At 44.3% G+C, this 24,643-nt stretch overlaps 1 protein-coding gene and 1 long non-coding RNA gene across 2 annotated transcripts; one reads left to right on the top strand and one right to left on the bottom strand.

Moving 5' to 3' along the window:
- Positions 1–1,174: 1,174 nt before the first annotated feature.
- si:dkey-13n15.11 (NACHT, LRR and PYD domains-containing protein 14) lies at positions 1,175–20,124 on the top strand. Its single transcript, XM_035640588.2, is given in 14 exon segments — positions 1,175–1,282; positions 1,987–2,145; positions 2,315–2,419; positions 2,589–2,693; positions 3,077–3,291; positions 3,771–4,499; positions 4,502–5,567; positions 6,381–6,554; positions 7,247–7,420; positions 9,756–9,929; positions 10,714–10,887; positions 11,372–11,545; positions 16,385–16,558; positions 16,959–20,124. Coding segments are annotated over 13 exon segments (3,558 nt in total). The 5' UTR covers positions 1,175–1,282; positions 1,987–2,017; the 3' UTR covers positions 17,125–20,124.
- On the bottom strand, positions 12,387–15,985 carry LOC118314265. Its single transcript, XR_007030503.1, has 3 exons — positions 15,815–15,985; positions 12,640–14,347; positions 12,387–12,556 (listed from the first exon to the last, which is right to left on the bottom strand). It is a non-coding gene; the product is annotated as an uncharacterized LOC118314265 (long non-coding RNA).
- Positions 20,125–24,643: the final 4,519 nt, after the last annotated feature.

Here is a 24,643-nt window from a genome sequence, read left to right as displayed (position 1 = left end):
CTTTTAACAGAAGAAATCTCTGACAGAACCAGACTCAGTTGTGGGCGGTCATCTGTCTCGACCGGTTGGGGTGAGGAGAGAAATGAGGAAGAGAGGAGAGGTGGGCAGAAAGAGGGTGAGAGGAGAGACAGTAGGAGAGAAGAGAGAGAGAGAGGACAGGACGGGTTTGGGTCCTGCAGCTCTGGGGTCAGAGATACACTAGGAGAGATAGAAAACACAAACAGGGTTAGTGACATGTACTGTAAACATATCGGGGGATAGGGGGGTTGGATAACAGTTGCTTTAATTTCTACCAGACTGATACTTATAATTAGTGAAAACTGATACTTATAAATACAATGATGTTATTAATAATAATAATAGTAAAAATAATAATGACGGGTTTGGATCCTGCAGCTCTGGGGTCAGATCTACTAGGGGAGAGAGAAAACAGAGTTAGCGACATGTAATGTAGATACATGGGTGCAGAGAGAGAGAGAGAGAGATCGAAAAAAGTGGGAGAAAGAGAGCGAGATAAAGAGAGAGAGAGAGAGAGAGAGAGGGAGAAGGAGAGAACGGGAGAGGGAGAAAGATGCTCATGGTATAAGTTCCCCCAGCAGTCTAGGCCTATAACAGCATAATAAAGAAATGGTTTATTAAACACCTGAGCAGTTCTAACTATAAGCTTTATCAAAAAGGAAGGTTTTAAGTTTAACTTTAAATGTAGACAGGGTATCTGCATCCCTGACACAAACTGGGAGCTGGTTCAAGAGGAGAGGAGCCTGGTGGCTGAAGGCTCTGCCTCCCATTCTACTTTTACAGACTCTGGGAACCACAAGTAGTCCTCCATTGACAGAGCGAAGTGATCTATTGGGATGATATGAAACTATGAGCTCTGTAAGATATGATGGAGCTTGATTATTAAGGGCTCTGTAGGTTAGGAGCATTATTTTGAATACTGGAGAAATATGATCTCTTTTTCTAGTTCCTGTCAGAACTCGTGCTGCGGCTTTTAACGCATAGTAAAGTAAAATACCAACACCTCATTTTAGTTGGGATGAAACTAGACTTTTTCCTTGTCAGTGTTCATAAACTACATCTCCCATGAGCCTTGTGTGAAAGTTAATTTGACCATGTTTCTGGAAATGACATACATATCCTTGCTCCTTTTGAGACACACCCACTAACAGACACACACAAACACGCAGAGAGAGGGGAGGAGCAGCTAAAAACGAAAGTGTTCAGTGGAGTCAGACTCCATTGTAACTGAGCAGAACCGGAGGAAAACAGGAAAGTGACACAGGTACGTTCATATTGTTTGACTGGAATTTTCTCTCTGTGGACCGTAGAACGGAGGTGAAACATGAAGTCAAGTGTGTAGAAAGCTGTGAGCAGTTTCAAATGGTGACAGTCCCAAGTTGTGATCCCTGGATGAGCATCTGTGCATGTGGTGATGCAGCGTGGGAGGAAGGTCAAGGGTCGTAGAGAAGAGTTTGTTTCTCCAGCAGCAGAAAAGAGGAAACAAACAAACATGGAGAAACAGTCGACCACTGTAGAAACGGGAAGAAGAGTTACTATGAGCCTCTCACCACTGATATTAAACAATCATATCAATAAACCCCAGCAGTCAAAAGGGAATGCCATTTCAATTTGCATAATCACTCCATACTAATTTCCTCCTGTTACATATTGGAATAAAAGATTGCCTTAATGCTTGTTTCAAGAATAAGGCCATTAAGTCATGACACAAACAACAAGTTAAAATGTACAGCCTCACACTTTGTCTGAATCACACGTCAAACAGGTTTAACTTTCATGCCGAGCACTTGTACCATAATGCCTGGAATAGACATACCTGATATACATGTTGAGTCAAACTTTTTTTTATGATGGATGAAAAAATAATAGGGTGCTTTTAATTCTACACATGTAAAAGAAATGAGAATCCTCTAACTTTGGAGCTGCAGGACTGACTGTGTTTATTATAATGAGCTTGTATGTCTCCAGTGTTGGCGCTTCACCTCTCAGACCAGAGAAGATGAGTGATTTGGAGGAAGACGAGGACAGAGCAGAGTCTCCAGTGTTCAGCTGTGTGTCTATGAAGAGTGACTGGTCCAAAGATATTCCTCCAAACTTCAGTATTGAACCTGGACCCTCACACTCTGAGTAAGAGACTGTGTCCACCACTCACTTTGTGTCTGGTTCATTAAATCAACCTCCAACATGTAGATGCAGAAACTCTTCACAGTTCCCAGTCATGCAGGAAATGTTCAGAACGGGAAAATGCTCATTACAAGTTCGACTGATGTGATTAACATATTTGGTCTGTCCACAGACAAAGATCAGAGTCTCCAGTGTTCAGCTGTGTGTCTATGAAGAGTGACTGGTCCAAAAATGATCCTCCAAACTTCTCGATTGAACCTGGACCCTCACACTCTGAGTAAGAGACTGTGTCCACACCTCACTTTGTGTCTGGTTCATTAAATCAACCTCCAACATGTAGATGCAGAAACTCTTCACAGTTCCCAGTCATATAGGAAATGTTCAGAACGGGAAAATGCTCATTACAAGTTCGACTGATGTGATTAACATATTTGGTCTGTCCACAGACAAAGATCAGAGTCTCCAGTGTTCAGCTGTGTGTCTATGAAGAGTGACTGGTCCAAAGATGATCCTCCAAACTTCAGTACTGAACCTGGACCCTCACAGTCTGAGTAAGAGACTGTTTCTACTGTGAACTGATCTGAAGATGATTCAGTGTTGAAATAGATTTCACATTTATTAGTCGGTGCCAAAGGTCTTTACTCAGGTTTTGTCTAAAGTCACAGTCACATTGTGTTTGCTCTTTATTGAAGCTGCTCAGAGCTTTTGTGCAGGAACACTGAAGAGAAACAGCACTGCTTAAATATTTTTTTTGCTTTTCAAAGCTACAAAAATGGGAAAAGTCAATGGAAATGTTCACACCACAACTTGCAAATGTATAATTGCATGTAACGTGAAAAAGATTGGATGAGATGATATTTGCATTCAAGTAGTGAGATGTGGGTTTGCCATCACTGATGTAATGTGTCATAAAGAAACGTCTTCATGTCCACAGAGAGGAGAGGAGTCATGTTTCTGTGGAGAAGCTGTCGTCCTGCTGTGCTTCTTGTCAGGACGTCCTGAAGGATCCATTCTCTACCAGCTGTGGACACTGGCTCTGCAGACGCTGCATCACCTCATCCTGGGATCAGTCGTCTTCACCAGGAGAGACCACCTGTCCCCAGTGTGGACAAAGATCCAGAATCCCAGGACCTGGAGCTCAGACAGCAGGTCAGAGCAGCTCTGTGCAGCATTGAATTTTCAGATAATTGTAAAAACCACAAGATTAAAAACCTTTGCCTGCCTTGAGTTTTTAATAAAGTTCCCAGTTCAGAATGCATCTGTCAGTGGGGGGTTGACTGTTTAGCTTTAATCCAGCTGGAAGCTTTTCTTGAGAGCATCAGTCAAAAAACTTCACAGTCGACAAGGTTCATTTGTGATTGCTGCACTTGCATCCAACTTACAGTTACATGGGTGTGTAAGGTTTATATCAATTATTTATAGTTTGTTTTTTTGATTTTCTTGTTATGTTCATCCAAAATACCTTGACAGTCAACACTGCACTTCCTCGGGTCCTCAGTTAAACACCCTCCATTTTTGAAATCGATCTTCTGAGCAGTTGTCAGATTTCTCTGTTTATAGTTAGATGTATCTAATGAAAGTGATCAGTAGATTCTCTGTCTTGAGTCTGACTGGTTCTTGTCTTTCAGCAGATAGTGGTCTGCAGCATGTTCTACATGAACATAAGATCAGTCTGAGGAGGAGATTTGAACGTGTGACTGAAGGAAGTGATGAAAGAGGAAGTGAAACCCTCCTCAACACGATCTTCACTGAGCTCTACATTACAGAGGGACAGAGTGAAGAGGTCAATACCCAACATGAGGTGAGGCAACTTGAGACAACTTTCAAGAAGAAGTCCCTCCATGAAACTTCCATCAAGTCCCACGACATCTTTAAAGCCGAACCCGACCAGCAGAGACGCATTAGAGTCGTCCTGATGAACGGCGTCGCTGGTGTTGGAAAAACCTTCTCAGTGCAGAAGTTCACTCTGGACTGGGCGGAGGGTTTGGAAAACCAAGACGTCAGTCTGCTGATTCTGCTTTCATTCAGGGAGCTGAACCTGATCAAAGACGAACAATACAGTCTTCTTGCGCTGCTCCATGTTTTCCATCCAACATTACAGAAGGTCACAGCGGAGAAGCTCGCTGTCTGTAAACTGTTGTTCATCTTTGACGGCCTGGATGAAAGCAGACTTTCTCTGGATTTCAACCACAGGAAGGTTGTGTCTGATGTCACACAGAGGTCATCAGTCAATGTGCTGCTGACGAACCTCATGCAGGGGAATTTGCTTCCCTCCGCTCTCGTCTGGATTACTTCCAGACCTGCGGCGGCCAATCAGATCCCTCCTACTTGTGTTGACAGGGTAACAGAAGTACGAGGCTCCAGAAGGAGGAGTACTTCAGGAAAAGGTTCAGTGATGAAGAGCTTTCCAGCAGAATCATCTCACACATGAAGACGTCCAGGAGCCTCCACATCATGTGTCTAATCCCAGTCTTCTGCTGGATCACTGCTACAGTTCTGGAGCACATGTTGACCACAGACCAGAGAGAAGAGCTGCCCAAGACCCTGACTGACCTGTACTCACACATCCTGCTGGTTCAGACAAAGAGGAAGAAAAACAAGTATCATAAGAGATGTGAGACAAGTCCACAGGAGCTGACGGAGGATGACAGGGGAGATCTCCTGAAGCTGGGGAGGCTGGCATTTGAACATCTGGAGACAGGACACATCATGTTCTACCAAGAAGACCTGGAGCGCTGTGGTCTTGATGCCACAGAGGCCTTGGTGTACTCAGGAGTTTGTACTGAGATCTTCAGAAAAGAGTGTGTGATCTTCCAGAAAACCGTCTACTGCTTTGTTCATCTGAGCGTTCAGGAGTTTCTGGCTGCAGTTTACATGTTCCACTGTTACAACAACAGAAACAAAAAAGTAGTCAACGATTTACTGGGGAAAAATTGGAACAACACACAACATGACCCTTCTCTGGAAGTCTTTCTGAAGACAACCATGGAGAAATCCCTTGAAAGTCAAAATGGCCACCTGGATCTGTTTGTCCGCTTCCTTCACGGCCTCTGTCTGGAGTCCAACCAAAGACTCTTAAGAGGCCTGCTGGGTCAGACAGAGAACGATCCAGAAATCATTCAGAGAGTCATCGACAACCTGAAGGAGATGAACACTTATTATAAAATCTCCCCTGACAGAAGCATCAACATCTTCCACTGTCTGATGGAGATGAACGACCTCTCAATACACCAGGAGATCCACGACTTCCTGAAGTCAGAGAATAGATCAGAGAAGAAACTCTCTGAGATCCACTGCTCTGCTCTGGCCTACATGCTACAGATGTCAGAGGATGTTCTGGATGAGTTGGACCTGAACAAGTACAACACATCATGGGAGGGACGGCAGAGACTGATCCCAGCTGTCAGGAACTGCAGAAAGGCTCGGTGAGTCCACACCAATGATGGACGACGTCTCCACTTCCTCCCACTGCACTAAAATGAAGCCAAAATATCTTGGATTTAGGCGCCGTCATGTGCTGGTGACATCATTTGGAATCAGACTCTGCAATAGTGATTGGGGAGTGGAGCCGTGGTATCGAGGTCCTACTGATCGCCTGCCCGACCAATCACAAGCCAGTCTTAGCTGACAATTATGTTGTGTCACCATGTTGGTATAGCATCTAATAACTAATTAAAACTAAACATACTGGTTTATGACCTTTACTGCAGCCAGCCACCAGGGGGCGACCCAGATCTTTTGGCTTCACTTTTGGGAGCTGTCATGTCGTCCACCTTTATACACCGTCATTGGTCGAGACATGATCAGTAACATGATCAATCAGTATAGATCAGTAGTTCAGTTCACTCAGTGTGAAATGATTCCTGATCTTACACCTCAGCTTGTTTGTAGTTGTTGCTGAGAACGATTCATCAGAAAACTGCAGAATCAAACCGTTAGTGTCTCCAGAGGAAGCTGAGGAGTTTCCTCAAATGATGTCACCTGAGTCAGCATCAGTTGGTAGTTGAGACTACGAGTTTGAAAATTAAGGACGTGTCCTCATATATGTGGCTATATAAGAGCACATCAGAGTCAATATCATGCTTTTCATTCATTCATCTCAGATTCAAATAAAACACAGATTCACATGAAAAGTCTACAAGTATAAGAGAGAGGGATGAGTATTATTGTTTCATGTCCAACACAATGAGATTTTTTTTATCACAAATTGTCTGGCTTTATATTTTCTCAATCCACAGATTTATTGGCTGTCGACTCTCAGAGACTCACTGTGAAGTAGTGGCCTCAGCTCTGAAGTCCAACCCCTCCCACCTGACAGAATTGGAGCTGACTGAAAACGACCTGCAGGATTCAGGAGTGAAGGTTTTGTCTGCTGGACTGGAGAGTCAACATTGTAGACTGGAGACTCTGAGGTCAGTTCAGTGACTGGATCTGTTGTATTTGTGTTGGACACATACATGTTAAATTTTACAACATAGTGGTGTGATCTAGAGCAGTGGAGACAGCAGAGATATGTTTCAGGTTTCTGGTGATGCTCATGTCCCAGAAGTGATGAATTTGACAGATCTGTGAAAAGTCAGTGTTCAAAGGATCCAGTTGCATTTTTCTTCAAAACAGATGTATGAAACTGTTGTTCTGTTCTCATCGATGCAAGAAGTAATTTTATTTGTGATTCAGTGACCAATTAGCAGACGAGCCTGATAGTGGCACAGATCAACTAAACACAGGAAGTGAATGAAAGACACAATCAGGGATTGTTGGCTGAGGAACCAGATGGAATGGACCTGACCATCAGGACCAGTCTCTATTTTGAACATGTTTTAGTCTCACAAACCTACAGGGGAAGAAAGTCATATCACACATGAAAGAATAAATAGGTTTTTAGTTGAATATCTCGGATTTGATATTTACCTTCTAGTTACAGAATGGACTAAGGGCAGCAGCAGGTGATGAGTCTGTGTTGACATGAAAAGGTGTATGAATGTTTTTTTGTCATTATGGTGATCCACAATAACAGACAGACAAAGTCTCTACTCATTTTAGAGAAAAAACTAATTGTACAGGATTATCACTGATTTTATCCTTTGTTTTATTTTCTATCCAGGTTGAGTCTCTGCAGTTTGTCAGAGATCAGCTGCTCTTCTCTGGCCTCAGTTCTTAAGTCCAACCCCTCCCACCTGAGAGAACTGGACCTGAGTGACAACACGCTGCAGGATTCAGGAGTGAAGGAGCTGTCTGGTTTTCTGGAGATTCCACACTGTAGACTGGAGACTCTGAGGTCAGTTCACTGACTGTTACTGTTAAGATTAACAGAACGTTGGACTCAAAGTGCAGAACACAGTAGGTGAAAAAGAGAGTGTGAAACCCAAAGGAGATAGAGATAAGGTGATTTGCTTGACCCAGAAACTATTCACCCCATTTTTCTGGACCCAGCCCACCAGGTGACCAAACACATCATTCAGAAAGCCGACAGAGACCTGTGTCATCCAGGATCTGAGTGTCTCTTTGCAGAACTCCGATGTAAGTACTGGATCCTCCATGGCCGGAGGTTGTAAAGCGGCACCAGCACTCCTGTACCGATTGTCAGAGATGGAGAGCGAAACCTACAGTCCCACAGATGGCAGACCTTACATCTGTTTGTCTGCGGCTGCTGAAACCACCCTTCTTCTCTTCAGGCATGGATTGCTTTTGTCCCTTCGTATTTAGAGTTGGATGGCAGAATGAGAAGCATTGGGGGATACTTTGCAAGTGCCTAACTACGCGGGCTGTCCACATAGTTGTCTTGAGTGGTCTGGTCCAGGATTCATTCCTTATGGCCCTCCGCAAACTTATTTTATGCAAGGGAAATCCTTCCGCAGATGGAAGGATCAGGATGACCTAGCTTCTGTCAGATCACGGCACAAATTTCAAAGGAGCTGAAAGAGAGCTTCATGACTCGTAAGGCCTTGCACCTCACTCTCCAGTCAGAGCTGGGCAAACAGCAGGTCAAATTAATATTCAAGCCTGCGCACTTTGGGGGCAATTGGAAGAGAGAAATGAAATCAATCAAAGCTGCCCTGTATGCCACTATCCAGAGACAGACTGTTATTGAGGGAGAAAGTCCTGCACACGGTACAGATTGAGGAGGGGGAATCCTCAACTCGAAGCCCCTTGGGTATGTCTCCAGTGATGTCGCAGACCCAGGTCCAGTAACACCAAACCTGCTCTTGATGGAGCGGCCAGACCAATGGCTACCACAGGTGGTGTGCCCGGAGTCCGAGCTGTTAAGCCGTCACCGTTGGAGACACACACAGGTCATGGCCAACCACTTCTGGAGGAAATTGATCAGGCACTACCTTTCCGCCCTGCAGACATAACCAAGTGGCAGAAAGAGACAACCCCACTACAGCCTGGAGTTGTCGCCATGATCGTGGACACACAGCTCCCGAGGGTGATCTGTCCTATTGGACGAATCACCAAGGTAATTCCAAGCGCAGATGGAAGGATCAGGATGGCTAAGATCAAGGTGAATGACAACATCTACAACTGGCCAGTCTCCTGTCTCATTCAGCTTCCTGCCCTAGCTGAGACGGCACCAGAGACCACTTGTCGTTCTATATGACAACAAATTTGACTATGAGAATTTGGGGGTGGCTGTGCTTGAAGGACATTTTAATGTGTGAATTATAGTTAGCCAATCAGTGCTTTGGTTAAGTTTCAGTCTTGCCTGCCTGCAAACATGTGCTGCCGGCCATGTTTGAATTATTTATAGCTGCAGTAGGTGCAAGTCGATGAGAGTGAAAGCATCTGATGTCAGGGGGGCTGGAGCCAATCCCAGCTGGCATTGGGTGAGAGGGGGGGTACACCCTGGACAGGTCGCCAGAATATCGCAGGGCCACATACAGAGACGAACAACACAGGGAGAACATGCAAACTCCACACAAAAAGGCCTTGGTTTTTTTAACCGGGATTCAAACCCAGAACCTTCTTGTTGTGAGGCGACAGTGCTAACCACTACACCGCTGTGCAGCCTACTACTGTCAGCCTTTCCTGTTGTATTTATAACGACACACACACACACACACACACACACGCTTAAATCACTGTTGTTAATAAACATCATTGAAGAGGAACCCAGCATCTCTACATTCTTGCTGATGCACCACAGTGGTTACACACTCCCACCCAGCCATAGTTACAGTCCTAGCGATTGACCCTTCATAACGTGCGGTATAATAAATAAATAAATAACCGTTGCAGCCCAACGTCATAGAATAATGAACAGAAATCAATATGTGGCAGTCAGTGTTGATATTGTGACAGTGCCCACAAATGAATGAGTGTATGTGAAGGAGTGTAAAAATACTTTGGTTCATTATGAACATGTAGCGAGTCAGAGGACGTCAGCTAAGTAGGTGGAGTTTCAATGTGGCCCAGTACAGTCACTTTCACATTGATAAAGACTATGGACACGTGTGATGGGGTCTCAAATGAGGGTTCACACCTTCTGTACTTAGAACAGACTACTAGTGATCGGATCAGGATGTTAATACCAGGTCTGAACGGGTCTTTGTGTCGGCCCTGCATTCCAGGATGTACCTCACCTACATCTGCATGTTTTATTCTTTATCCAGGTTAGAGAACTGCAGTTTGTCAGAGATCAGCTGTTCTTCTCTGGCCTCAGCTCTGAAGTCCAACCCCTCCCACCTGAGAGAACTGGAGCTGAGCCACAACGAGCTGCAGGATTCAGGAGTGAAGGAGCTGTGTGTTTTTTTGGAGAGTCCACACTGTAGACTGGAGACTGTGAGGTTTGACACCATGTTTACATTTTCTTCTTCATTTTTATAATAGTAATAGTCATAATAAACTTTATTCATATAGCACCTTTCACAGCACAGTTAGGCTGCATTCAGACATTGTTCTGAACTTCTCTGGAGGGGCTGTGGTGAGAACATTAATGTCCACAGATGTTGCTCTGGACATTTACAGGAATTTATCCTGCCAGTCCTCTAGTCAAATCTCCAGAGAATGTCTGAGTGTGCCCATGTGTGTTTTTCCTGCTTTCCTGGACGTGTTTGATTCCTACAATCTCCTGCTGTTTGCCAAATGTGAACGACAAACTCAGGAAAATATCGGGAAGCAATCTGCCGACATTCTCCAGAGGTCCTGTCTGAAAACAGCTTTAGAAAGTGTTGCACCAGGCAGGTTGTTCCAAAGAGTGGGGGCCTGGATGGAAAAGACCCAGTCCCCCTTGGCCCTCAGCTGTGACTGTGGAATATGGTCCACTGACTGTGGCCGAGCAACGTGGAGACAAAGACAAATCTCACTTTTAATGTGTCATAGTGTTTCACGTTTAAATATTTTGTTCATATTATGTTATCAGACAATTAAACAAACATTCAGTATATGTGAGTTGGAGCATGAAAGTTCATCTCACACTGACTGAAAAATTTAGTATTTAAGGTTTTTGGAGTTTCAGTTTTCTAAACTTCCATGTTCTCAACTTTCTTCAGTGCTGAACAGAAGATGAAACACTGAATGATTTGAAGCAGCATTTATTTTCTAAAGTCTCATGTTTTATTGTTTATCCAGGTTGAGTCTCTGCAGGTTGTCAGAGATCAGCTGTTCTTCTCTGGCCTCTGCTCTGAAGTCCAACCCCTCCCACTTCAGAGAACTGGAGCTGAACAACAACAAGCTGCAGGATTCAGGAGTGAAGGAGCTGTGTGGTTTTCTGGAGAGTCCACACTGTCGACTGGAGACTCTGAGGTCAGACACCATGTTTACACTGTATATTGTTATAAATATCTCAGGTGTGCTGGTGTCTGTTATTATCAGTGGCGACCATCTGACCAAATGTGTACAACTAGTTCATCAATTCACTTTCACAGACTGGACAGATGACAAACTTTTCATTATATACAACAGTGACTGAAGATGTCGTCTGTGTTCGCACATACAAGGCTGCTTATAGAAACACTAGTGAGGACAAAACCACAGTGGTGCACAAGAGAGAAAAGTCATTTATTCTGATATTTCCCATGAAGTCAGTTTTATTCTTTATTCATCATATTATTCTCCACATTGTAAACCTTTAGCTCTGAACAGATGATCAGACACTGAATGGTTTCCAGCAGAAACGTTTGTACTAAAGTCACATAACAGACAGACACAGTCTCTCTTATCACTTTAGAGAAAAACTCATTGTTCAGGATTATCACTGATTTTATTCTTTGCTTAATTCTTTATCCAGGTTGAGTCTCTGTAGTTTGTCAGAGATCAGCTGTTCTTCTCTGGCCTCAGCTCTTAAGTCCAACCCCTCCTACCTGAGAGAACTGGAGCTGAGCATCAACAAGCTGCAGGATTCAGGAGTGAAGGAGCTGTGTGGTTTTCTGGAGAGTCCACACTGTAGACTGGAGACTCTGAGGTCAGTTCACTGACTGTTACTGTTAAGAATCACAGAATGTTGGACTCAAAATGCAGAACACAGTAGGTGTGGCGGGAAAATTTCTGTTTATATTCAATTCAATTAAATTTAATTGATTTGGCTGAGAGGTTGAGACCTCGCAATATTACAGAGAAACCCAACAGTTCCCACAATGAGCAACACTTGGTGACTGTGAAAGAGAAAAAAAAACTCCCTTTGAACAGGAAGAAATCTCTGGCAGAACCGAACTCAGTTGTGGGCGGAACATCTGCTGCGATCGGTCGGGATGAGGAGAAAATGTGGGACAGAGACAGAGAGAGAGAGAGAGAGAGAGAGAGAGAGAGAGCAGCTGTATAATAGTTGCTTTCATCTCTACAAGACTGATACTTTTATTTATAATACTGACACCAGTAGATGCAATGGCATTGTTAATAATAATTAAAAAAATTAAATAATAATAATAATGATAAGGCATTTAGCTCCTGCAGCTCTGGAGTCAGACATACACTAGGGGAGAGAGAAAACAGAGAGTTAGTGACATGTAATGAAAACATATGGGGGCAGAGCGAGAGAGAGAGATGCATGATGGGAGTTCCCCCAGCAGTCCAGGCCTATAGCAGCATAACTAAGAGATGGTTCAGTAAACACCTGAGCAGCTCTAACTATAAGCTTTATCAAAGAGGAAGGTTTCAGTCTAACCTTAAATGTAGAGAGGGTGTCTACCTCCCTGGTTCCAGAGGAGAGGTGTTGTGATCTCTCACGGGGAAGGCCTGGACTCAAATGCAAAGCGCTCACGCACAGAAGACAGGGAGATGGTTTGAGGTAAGTAAAGGGCATTTATTTACACACAACAATGGAGGACTGGAGTTCCAGGCTATGCGGCGGTGATCCAGGACTGGTGGGCTAAACTCCAGAGGCGGGCTGGGGAGCGATTCCGGGGACTTGATCCTGGCAGGTAACTTGACGGATGGAGCTGGACGAGGCAAGGCAGCATAAACCATGGGACTGGATCTGGAGCAGGAATTACGGAAAGTTGACTTAAACTTGGAAGTTAGATCTAGACACATGAAATAACCTGAGACCTGACATAATACCACGGAAGATGACTGTACGATCTGGCGATGAGTGGAAGAATGAGCCGGTCTTAAGTACTGCAGACTGAGGGTGAGATGATGGCAGGATTGGCAGCAGCTGTGCAGGCTTGATTGCATCCAGGAGAGCAGAGACCATGGCGACGCCCAGCTCCAGACAGACACACACACACACACACACACACAGACTGGAGACACAGGCAAGAGGGTAGGGGAGGCAGGAGGACAAGGGGAAGGGGGCGGATCCTAACAGTACCCCCCCTCAACGGGCGCCTCCAGGCGTCCCACCGGGTTTCTCAGGGTGTGCCGCCTGGAATTCCCTGACCATGACACGATCCAAGATCCGGGAGCGGGGAACCCATGACCTCTCTTCAGGACCGTAACCCTCCCAATCAACCAGATACGGGAAACCCCGTCCCCGGCGACGCACATCCCAGAGGCGGCGGACTGTAAAGGCAGGATGGCCATCAATGATCGGGGTGGGAGGCGGGGGTACGGCTGGAGGGCAGAGAGAACTTGAAGCCACCGGCCTCAACTGTGACACATGAAAGGTGGGATGAATCCTCATGGAAGCAGGCAGTTTGAGTTTGACAACGGATGGGTTAATGACCTCAGCAATCTTGAATGGACCAAGATAACGAGGAGCCAATTTACGTGACTCAACTTTCAACTGAATGTCCTTGGATGACAACCAAACTTCCTGACCTGTTTTGTACTCCAGGGCTCGAGAACGTTTCCGATCCGCCATCCTCTTGTTGGACTCAGCTGTACAAAGGAGGGCAGCTCTGGTGTCCTGCCATAGCTTCCTACAGCGCCTCAGATGGTATTGAATCGATGGGACAGCGATCTCTCCCTCCTGGACCGGGAAGAGAGGGGGCTGGTATCCGAGAGCAGCTTCAAAAGGGGACAGACCTGTGGCGGAGCAGGTGAGAGAGTTATGTGCATACTCAACCCAAGGCAGGTGAGTACTCCAGGAGGAGGGGTTTGAGGCAGCGACAAAGATTCCAGGTCCTGATTAGCTCTCTCGGCCTGGCCATTGGTCTGGGAATGATGACCAGAGGATAAACTGACGGTGGCCCCAAGGGCGGAACAAAATGCTTTCCATACTTGCGAAAAGAATTGTGGACCCCGGTCCGAAACAATATCAGCAGGAATTCCATGGAGGCGAAAAACATGGAGAGCCAGGAGGTCAGCAGTCTCCTGAGCAGAGGGGAGTTTGGGCAAGGCCACAAAATTAACAAAAAATAACTCGGTCGACAATGGTGAGTATGGAGGAATTACCTTGGGACGGGGGTAGTCCAGTGACAAAGTCAAGAGCAATATTGGACCAAGGCCGGTGGGGCACAGGCAGAGGTTGCAACAAACCAGCAGGCGGCCGATGGAGAGCCTTTCATATTGCACAAACAGTACATGCAGCCACGTACCGCTTTACATCATTGTCCATAGAAGACCACCAGAAACGTATCTTAACCAAGCCTAAGGTCCGTCTAACTCCAGGATGGCAAAAGATCCGGGAACCGTGAGCCCAAGAGAGAACCTGAGAGCGTACAGAGTCAGGAACAAAAAGACGGTTAGCAGGGCCGTTACCTGGGTCAGGTTGCTGTTCTTGTGCCTTCTTCACTGCGGATTCCACCTCCCAGGTGACAGCCGCCACCACCCGAGATGGTGGCAGGATGGGCTCCGTCCTCCTCTCCGACACCTCTCCACCAAACTGCAGAGACAAAGCATCTGGTTTAATGACTGAAAAACAGCGCCCAGCGGGCCTGTCGAGAGTTAAGTCTCTTGGCCGACTGGATATATGCAAGATTCTTAGGGTCTTTCCATACGATGAACGGTTGCTCCAAACCCACCAGCCAATGTCTCCACTCCTCCAGGGCTAACTTCACTGCCAACAGCTCTCTGTTCCCCACATCATAATTACGTTCTGCAGCGGTCAGCCGTCGGGAATAAAAGGCACATGTGTGGAGCTTCTGACCTTGACTGGAACGTTGGGACAACACTGCCCCCACACCCGTATCAGAGGCATCAACCTTCACAATAAACTGTTTAGAGGGGTTGGGATGGGTTAGGACTGGGGCCGTGGTGAACAACGTCTTGAGTCTGTTAAAAGCACTGCCAGCTTCCAGAGACCAAACAAATGGAATAGGGGTTGTGAGTTTAGTGAGGGGATTGGCCCCTTTACTGTAGTCACGAATGAATCGACGGTAGAAATTGGCAAAACCCAGGAACCTCTGAAGCTCTTTACTGGAGCTAGGTTCTGGCCAATTAACCACCGCCTGGATCTTCCCGGGGTCTGGCTTCACATCACCGTCTCCAATGATGTACCCTAGGAAGCTGACAGAGGGTGTGTGAAACTCACATTTCTCCACTTTGACAAATAGTTCATTTTCTAGTAGACGTTGGAGTACTTGCCGTACGTGACAGATGTGCTCATGTAGGTTCTGGGAAAAGATCAGGATGTCATCTAAGTAGGCAAAGACTTGGAAAACACAGTGGCTTCCTGCAGGGGATCAAAAGCAGAACTGATTCTGCTTTTGATTACTGAAAACTTGCTGAAAACTTCGCCAAGGTCATGGTATTGTGGAGGAACAGCAGACAGATCAGGGGGTTGAAACACAGCTGGTCGTGGATTACACTTTTTCTCTGCTGGAGACAGGGCAGACTTTAGACAGGCTCCATGACAAAAATAACTCCACCCCACAACTCTACCAGCAGCCCAATCTACGGTTTGTGAGGATTGTGGATCTTCAACCAGGGGTAGCCTAAAACTAGTGGGGTGTCAGGGGCAGTAATGATATTGAATTGAATGACCTCTTGGTGATTACCAGACAGGTTAATAATAACAGGGTGGGTGTGATGTGTTATTTTGGCGATGAGTCGGCCATCCAGAGCAGTAGCACAGAGTGGCATGGACAACTTTTCCAACTCAACACCAGCTTGTCCAGCTAACTCCTTGTCCATGAAGTTTTCTTCTGCCCCCGAGTCAATCAACGCCGACAGTGTCAAAGATAACTGAGGAGTTAGCAGAGTAGCAGGAATCTAAAGTCTTCGAACGGGTGACCGGGTGGAAATGTTTTGGCTCGTCAGTACCCCCAGCCCTACTGACGAGCCCTGTCTTTTGGCCGGGTGGGACAGGTTGCCTGAAAATGCCCGGACTGACCACAGTAGAAGCACTCACCAGCCCGCAGTCGGCGCTGTCGTTCCTCCTGAGACACCTGCATAGGCTCTTCAGGTGGGGGTAATGCTCTCCAAGCGGGCAGTTCATATGAAGGAGACTGAGGTTCCCACGCTATAGCAGATGGTGGTAGTCTGGCTATCGAGTGCGAGATGGGGCCAAACACACACACACACGCACACAAACTGGGGACAAAGGCAAGAGAGTAGGGGAGGCAGGAGGACAAGGGGAAAGGGGAGGATCCTAACAAGAGGAGCCTGGTGGCTGAAGGCTCTGCCTCCCGTTCTTCTTTTACATACCACAAGTAGTCCTGAGTTTACAAAGCGAAGTGATCTATTAGGATAATATGGAACAAGAGCTTGGTAAGATATGATGGAGCCTGATTATTGAGGGCTTTGTAGGTGAGGAGCAGGATTCTGAATTATATTCTGAATTTTCCAGGAAGCCAATCCAGAGATTCTAACACTGGAGAAATATGATCTCTTTTTCTAGTTCCTGTCAGAAAGGTCTTTATGTCGGCCCTGCAGTCCAGGATGTACCCGCCTACATATACATGTTTTATTCTTTATCCAGGTTGGAAAACTGCAGGTTGTCAGAGATCAGCTGTTCTTCTCTGGCCTCAGCTCTGAAGTCCAACCCCTCCCACCTGAGAGAACTGGAGCTGAGCTGCAACAAGCTGCAGGATTCAGGAGTGAAAGAGCTGTGTGGTTTTCTGGAGAGTCCACACTGTCGACTGGAGAATCTGAGGTCAGACACCATGTTTAAACTGTATATTGTTCTAAATAATTCAGGTGTGCTGGTGTCTTTAAACGTAAGTGACGACCATCAGACCAAATGTGTTCAACTAGTTCATAAATTCATCTCAGCACTTTCTCAGATTGGACAGACGATCAACTTGTGATTTTTCAGAACAGTGATTGAAGACGTCCTCCGTGTTCGCACATACAAGGCTGCTTATAGAAACATTAGTGAGGACAAAACCACAGTGGTGCACAAGAGAGAAAAGTCATTTATTCTGATATTTCTCATGAAGCCAGTTTTATTCTTTATTCATCATAGTATTCTCCACATTGTAAACCTTCAGTTCTGAACAGATGATCAGACATTGAATGATTTCCAGCAGTCACGTGTTTTATTCTTTCTCCAGGTTGAGTGACTGCTGGTTGTCAGAGATCAGCTGTTCTTCTCTGGCCTCAGCTCTGAAGTCCAACCCCTCTCACCTGAGAGAACTGGAGCTGAGTGACAACGAGCTGCAGGATTCAGACCTTGAGAAGCTGCAGTATCTTGTCCAGACAGTCATGGCTGAAGACTGAGTTCAGCTCCACCATCCTCCCTGCGTCTTCCTGTGGATGCGACAGAGCATCTTAATAAATAATAATAATAATAATAATACATTTTATTTGTCTGCCCCTGTTAAGACACCCAAGGACACCTTACAAAACATTAATAAAAGACAAATTTATCAGTAGTAAAATCAAGGACTCAATGATAACATTTAAGTCAATAAAATCAGGGGGGCTTTGAAGGTTAGCAGTAAAACTTTGTAATTTATCCTTTGGGCTACAGGAAGCCAGTGGAGGTGAGTGAGGAGGGGTGTGATATGGTCCCTTGATCTGGTGTGGGTGATGATCCGAGCTGCAGAGTTCTGAATGGATTGGAGGCAATGGAGAAGTCAATTTGTGGTGCCAGTGAGGAGGGCGTTTTAGTAGTCTATGTGGGGAACAGGACGTGAATAAGGACTTGTGTATTGTGTCGGGAGAGGGCGGGGTGGTGTCTGGAGATGTGGATGAGATGATAGAGATGAGGTGAAAGTATACAGTGCGTGTGATATTGCTGATGTGGGGGCCAAAGGAAAGTGTACTGTCCAGAATGACGGCGAGACTTTTGACAGGAGGTGGGAATCAGATCAACTGTTATGGTGAACTGGTGGGTTTTGGGCTTTTATTTCCATTGAGTTTGAAAAGAGTGATTGACATCCAGTTGCTGATAGCTTGTAGACAGGAGGTGAGGGCAGAGGGGGAAAGAGAAGACTTTGGTTTTGTGGAGGGGTAGAATTGTGTATCATCTTCATATTATGGCTAGGTTCCTGTTCTTTTTTCAGTGTGTGGTACGATGGGCATAAGTTGGAAATTCCCCGCGTGCATGGGTGTACTTATTTTTCTGTATATTTTGTGTCTTTGTTTATGGGTGTGTGTCTATATATAGATATGCCATCCCTCTACGGAGGTATAGGTGTGTTTGTGTGTGTATATGCACGTGTATACCTGCATGCATGTTTCTACTTGGTTTTTTGTTGTTGTTGTAGTTTTTCCTATTTTTTTATCATTATTATTATATTTTTTTAATCTTTTATTATAATAATTTTTTATCTTTTTCTTTTCATTTGCCTTTTTTGAAACTTATTTATTATAGTTTTTACTATATTTATTTACTTTAAAAATGTTTCTCCTCTTGATCTGAGTGTAAGGGTTGAGTGGGGATTAATAATATATATATATATATATATATATATATATATTAAAAAAGTGTTGTGTATCATCGGCCTAACTGTGTAAGTTGATCCCAAAATGACGGAGAATGTTGCCAAGATGTTGAATGTAGACAGTAAAAAGCATTGGTGAAAATATTGTGAAATATTCCTGGGGGCACCAGGAATTACTGTGACTTGTGGCCAGATTTCTTTTGTTTTGTTTCCGCAGTGGTTGAGGCAGACTTTTGACCGTTTAACTCGGTCCATGTTTCACTTTGTGGCTCGGACATTAGCATCACGGGTGTGACGCTAATGCACAAGGGTGGGGGAAAGGGGACAGACTACCCAGGACCCAAGGGTGTTAACATAAATTAAAAAATGGGCTGAATACATTGTCACATTGTGACTGAACTATGTATTTCAAAAAATAGTGGAGGGAGGTTCTCTGAGGTCCCTCTTACCCCTTACAAAAGGCGCAAAATTTGGTTTAGTCTGCCCATCACGACTCAGCATTCGAAGTGACATTTGTAATGTCTTCCCTCAAGAAAGCAAGGTCTGGGTCCCAGAAGAGAAAAGAGAAAGGAAAGAGAGGAAAAACAAAACAAGGGAAAACAACTCTTAATTCATCAACTTTCTGGACGCCTCTGTGATCATGATTATGTAATTTGATCACATTGACATTCATTAACTTCTTTGACCAAATTACACACATTCAGGCTCTTACACATTATCTAATGAATTAATTTGAATTAATAATAGTTTTCTATTATTATTATTATTATTATTATTTACAATCCAGCTCATTTCCCTCATGTGTTTAAGAGTTTTTTCACTGGCTTATCACTCCCTGTCTTGCTTGGGAGTAATTTTACACATTCTAACCTTACTACATACACTCAACATGCACTTTATTAGAAACACTTTTACACCTGCCTATTCATGCAGTCTACCAATCATCAATCACATGGCAGCAGTGCCTGCACAAAACCCTGCAGATATAGGTCAGGAACTTCGATTATCCGACAAATGTGGTGGGCAGAAAAGCCTCTCAGAGTGACATTGTTAATTGGACATTATTAGATTGTTAAAAGTGATGCATGGATATGTAGTTTTACTGTTGTAACCCTAATTGAGTAACCCTAAGTTGCAGCTAATTAACCTTGTAAAACAACTGTAGATTGTTTTTTAGGAATGTTTGCTACAGCAACACACAAACACACACACACACACACACACACACAAACACAAAGGTTATATCACGCACTTTCCTGATGTGGACAGCAGATGGCGACAGAGACCAGATGACATGATTTCAATTCGATATGCATTGAGAGGCCGGGGGCACCACACTACTTTAGTCTAACATTTTAAATTCAACAGGATTTCACTGTTATGTTGAAGCAAGTATTCATTTAAAATTTTCATTCATTTTCAGTGGATAATGTCAGCTGTAAGCACAAGAAACGACAATAACAGAGTTGTGCATATAGGTTACAATTCAACGAAAAGGGGCAACCACTGCAAGAGTCAAAAATTCGATTTATTTAATCCTCAATCAGCAACAAGCCTCCAGTTGATACACAACCGAGGGTCTGGACACTTAAAGATTGTGCGCTTTATTTTTAGACACTGGTCTCTTGAGAAATGGTCCACAGCTAACCCCTAGGTGCAGCAGTGGCAGCTCTGTGCCGTGCATTTTAAACAGGGAGGGGCGGGGTGGTGGAGGGGAAAGGGAACAACAGAGCAAGGGAAAAGAAGTTTGTCAGAGTTCATTAAGTATCAAGGGAACATCGCTGGAACTGGCAGCGTAAGCCGCGCCGGGGCCCTAGTGCCATTAATCACGAGTGACAAGAAACCAGGGGCCGAGGGAGGAGGTGGAGTGGGGGGGGGGGGGGGCAGCCCTGCCAGAGACTCTGGTTGTGATTATATTGCGGGATCCAAGCAGCTCGGGCCAGGGGTTGCTGAAGGTAAAACATACCGCTGCCAGGGCTTCGGAGTTCAGGTACCTTCACACAGATCACCCACCCACCCACACACACAATCACAGACTGAGAACATAGACGTGTGAACTCCATGCTTGGAAAACACGAGAGGGTAATTGTAGTAAGAGTGGAATATATTTGGTTGAAGGAGTCGACTGGTGCACTGCAGAAGCAAGAGCTTTCCCTTTGTGTATTTCATCCTCTCTCGCTCATTTATATGAGCCGAGCCTCTGGCTTAATAGCATGCAGGGGGAAGAGAGTGGAAGTGCGGCAGTAACAGAGGCTCGCCCATATATCTCTGTCGGCCAGCCTTCTTTTTTTTTCTGCACCCCCCGAAAATCTTGTGGTAGCACCCTGGAAGAAGGAATAAATGGGAGAGAGAAAGAGAGGGGCGAAGAGAAAGAGGGGAGCTCGTGACTTGTGGAGATGGAGGCCTCTGTTAAGTGCTGTGCTTGAAAGCCCGTCTGGCCTCATTAGCTGTCAGTTGTAACAATACTGAGCTGGCAGCAAAGACTGCTCCCAGTCTCGGTGCCATAAATCACAGTCTGACAGGGCCCTGACAGGGCTGGGAACCAACACACATGCAACACTTGCTTGCTTTCTGTCTCTCTGCTGTTCCCCTTTCTTTCGCTTCTCTGCCTCTCTTTCTACCGCCTATTCTTTTTCCTTCATTATTTTTCCATTCTCTCTCCGTCCGTTCCCTTTCTTTCGTATCACCCCCTTCTCTCCCTTTCTTCTTTTCCTGTCTTTCTTCCCGTCTTTCACACACACACACACACACACACACACACACGCACACACACAATTACAGCACATTGCAACAGATCAGCAGACAGCACACGTGCTCACATGAACACACTTTTTTACGTGTCCAGCACTTAAGTGTTATTGACAGGACAAGTTTGGAAAAAAGTATGAGATATGTTCACTGGGTCTGTGAGTGCATGTGTGCTCTTTGTTTATACGATTTTTGAGAAGTTAACAGCTTGTGCGCCTGATTAATCTCTTAAACAATTGTATAAACTGGATTGGTATAGATTTTGCAAGATTTGTATTGTTTCCATATCAACTCAAATTACGAATCGGTGAGAACTAAGCCTTGTTCTCCTGTTAAAGCAATATTTCTCCTGTTTCAGCAAATTCGATTGTTTACTATCTTGCAAAGAAAATATCATACTCTGGCATGATACAAAGCAACCGTACCTAATATGGAAAAGCCCTCAGATGAGGACATCGACACCCACCCACATATACCCAAATATATAGCTAAAGTCAGCAGGCTACTCACTTAGCTTAGCCTAGCAGAAAGACTGGAAGATTGGTTAAAAAAAAATCAGCGTATTGGTTTTAGTACAGACTAGAAGGAAAAAAAAAGATATTACTTGCTGGCTATCGGTGTATCACTTTTTCAAGATGTTATGCTAAGCTAAGCTAAACATCTGCTGGCATCAGCTGTCTAGAATATAGCTTCCCTAGAATATAATAATGTCATATTTTTTGGGCCATTTGTAAACTTTTTTCCCCATATATATTTTTTTCCATTCATGTTAATATGTTAGAAAACAGTTGTTTTGTTACACCACCTATAGTTACAGAGCAAAATGATATTCCCTGTAGAGTTGTCTGTCTGGCCATCTGGTGAATTCAAGTCAAATATCAGCTCTATTTTTGGTCACTACTATTTTGTAGCTCAATACATTGCTGTGTTAATAAAATAATTGCTACCTGAATCTGTCTGTCATTTGGTGCTGGGCGGGTAGTGTACAGTTGGCTTTTAGACCCTACAGTATACAGAAACAGTAAGGTTGTGAGCCAGTGGGCTAGACAATATGATGAATGTTGATCTTCTCAGCAAAAATGTGTAGGTTGTTAAATGAGAGTTATTAATGGAGGACATACTCTCTGTGACATTGACCAATGCGGCTTGCTGTAGTTGACAAATTGAAGAAAAGGGAAAAAGGAAATCAAATATGGAGAAAGAGTTGTTGCTGTTGCAAGTTACGAATAAATTGAGAAGATCGGTAGCCTTCTTACTCTTCATGAAAGGCCATCTTCGACTACCATGGTGTTCAATTGTCAGACAGACGAGAAAGGAATAGACCTGAGGAGCAAATTCATTAATTGCAAGTACTACTGTTTAGTAGTTTAATGCTACAGAAGCAAATATCTGTACTTCCTAAAATGACAAGCAATATCTCTGCTTTTTCAGTTTTTTTCCCTTTCCTCTAGTGTGTTCTTGAGGTTTTGTAAAAAGTATGTAAAAGTGAAAAAGCCCAAAGTCTGCGGTGAAGGGGCAGAAAACTCTGCTCCTGAAGCTCCTGAAACGCCTCATCAGCAACATCGTGACATCACCGATGTTTGACCAGTCACAACTAAGGGGGCCAGCTGGCCAATCAGAGCAGACCTGGCTTCATTGGGAGGGGGGCATGTAAACATTTTCAAGTAATAACTCAAATGAAAAACCTGAATATGAGCATAATATGTGTCCTTCAAGCTGCGGGTGTAGCTACACTTTCTATATCTTAATGAAATTCTTTTGCCTTTGGTAACTCTCAACTCCTGAGCACTTCAACAAGAGTCATGTCAACTGGATCATACAAAGTTCTGAGCTGCCCTCCGTTCACTGATGTCACATTATGGGGCCACTGACATGCAAAGTCTTCCAGGGCCACTTTACATGTAAAGGTATTAGTACATTTACATGTTTGTATCCATGAGTCCAAGCAGGTGCTGCTCGCAGCCGTCGGCCAGCCTCCGTTACAGTGACACATGATGATGTGTGTGACACGACTGGAGAGATAGGCAGTAGAAGAACACAGGGCTGTGGGCCATTAATCATTTCTTTGTTGACACATGGACACATACAGCATTTTTCAATATATTGATGTTGTGAGGATTGGAGGGGAATACTGGTACAGAGCTTGCAGATGGAATAAATATGCATGTAGACATTAAGTTAATATATAAAGTATCTGTGAGTACATAGTTGGTCACAGTTGGGCTACATGACTTGGGTTTAGTTGGACTCCCCCTAAACTCCCTCACTCCTCTTCCACTTTTTATGTTTCTACCCAAACCATGCTCATCTATTAACCGACTCAGGATCAGCTCGGGTTGGCTTTTGCACTCAACAGCTATAAACAGGACAATGCTTTAGCACAGAAATGTTGGTGACGGCGACATTATGAATTTTATATCTTTTTATTATAAGCAATTTGGGGTTCCATTGTGTTTTTGCTGGCTAAATAGTGCATTACTATTTTACTAGTATTTAACTTTGATTAGTTAAATATTGAAATATTAAGGTCTGATTCCTAAGGACTGCCGTCTTCAAATCGTATTTACAGTCTCATACTAGGAAAAGAACTTTCTTAGTTGAAAATCTTAAGGGAACGAAACATTTTTCTAAGCCCCAATAAGAGCCGGAGGATAAATGCTTTTGTGAGGCCAACCAAACCATTATACCTAAACCTTAAATAACTGATCTTTTTGGCTCTCGAGGGGCAGCAGGAGTTTCACATTTTAAGTTGAAATAGTAACTATTTACACATCCAGCTGACAGAGAACAACATTAGCATTAATTATGGAGTCATGTTTTTGGCCACCTGACAAATTGAAGTTCAACAGTCACTCTCCTGTTTTTGTCTCTAGCGACTCCTGAGCTTGTTTTTCTGTTGGTTCTGGACAGGTAGTGGGTTTTCTCAGAACAGCTGCCTGCTGTGGCCTGAAATTACAGTAATGGCAGCAGTGAAAGTGAACCAAAACAGTTAAGTCGTGGGCCAGCAAACCAAAACAAAGAGTTGAAAGAGACTATAAAACTCCCAGGCCCAGTTCCAGAACAAAATGACTCCGGGTGTATTTGAAATTAGTGGGGGTGTACTAGTGAGCACAGCAAGAAGTAATCATCGTCAGCCAAGATTATAGACATCTACAACTGCTTTTATCTGGCTCAAACAGACATAACGTGCAGATACACATAACTTAATAACCAGTGGTAGTAGCGAAGGTTTGTCTTTGTGAAACTTTAACATGTCTTGTGTCCAAATAAACAAAGCCAAGGAAGCATTGGGAGTTTATGGTGTAATCGGGCATTTACATCATAATGGGGAATATTATGGTAATGTCTGGCCAGCTGAATTTGGAAACTAGATGTGGTATGGGTACGGATAGGGTTATATATATATAAGTTAACACCGAACAGAAATGAAAAAAAAGTGCGTGCAGGTGTAGAGTGTGGTCCCTCATGAGCAGAACATGCTTGAACACAGCTGGAAAAAGTTGTAAACAGTAAGGGAATTATTCCACTGTTTGGGTTAGTAGAGTTTTTTTTAGACATATATATATATATATATATATATACCTGCAGAAAAGTTACCTGGC

This window comes from Scophthalmus maximus, chromosome 3 (assembly GCF_022379125.1).
Source record: "Scophthalmus maximus strain ysfricsl-2021 chromosome 3, ASM2237912v1, whole genome shotgun sequence".
NCBI classification, from domain to species: Eukaryota; Metazoa; Chordata; class Actinopteri; order Pleuronectiformes; family Scophthalmidae; genus Scophthalmus; species Scophthalmus maximus.
This window is presented reverse-complemented; position numbering and strand designations above follow the sequence as displayed.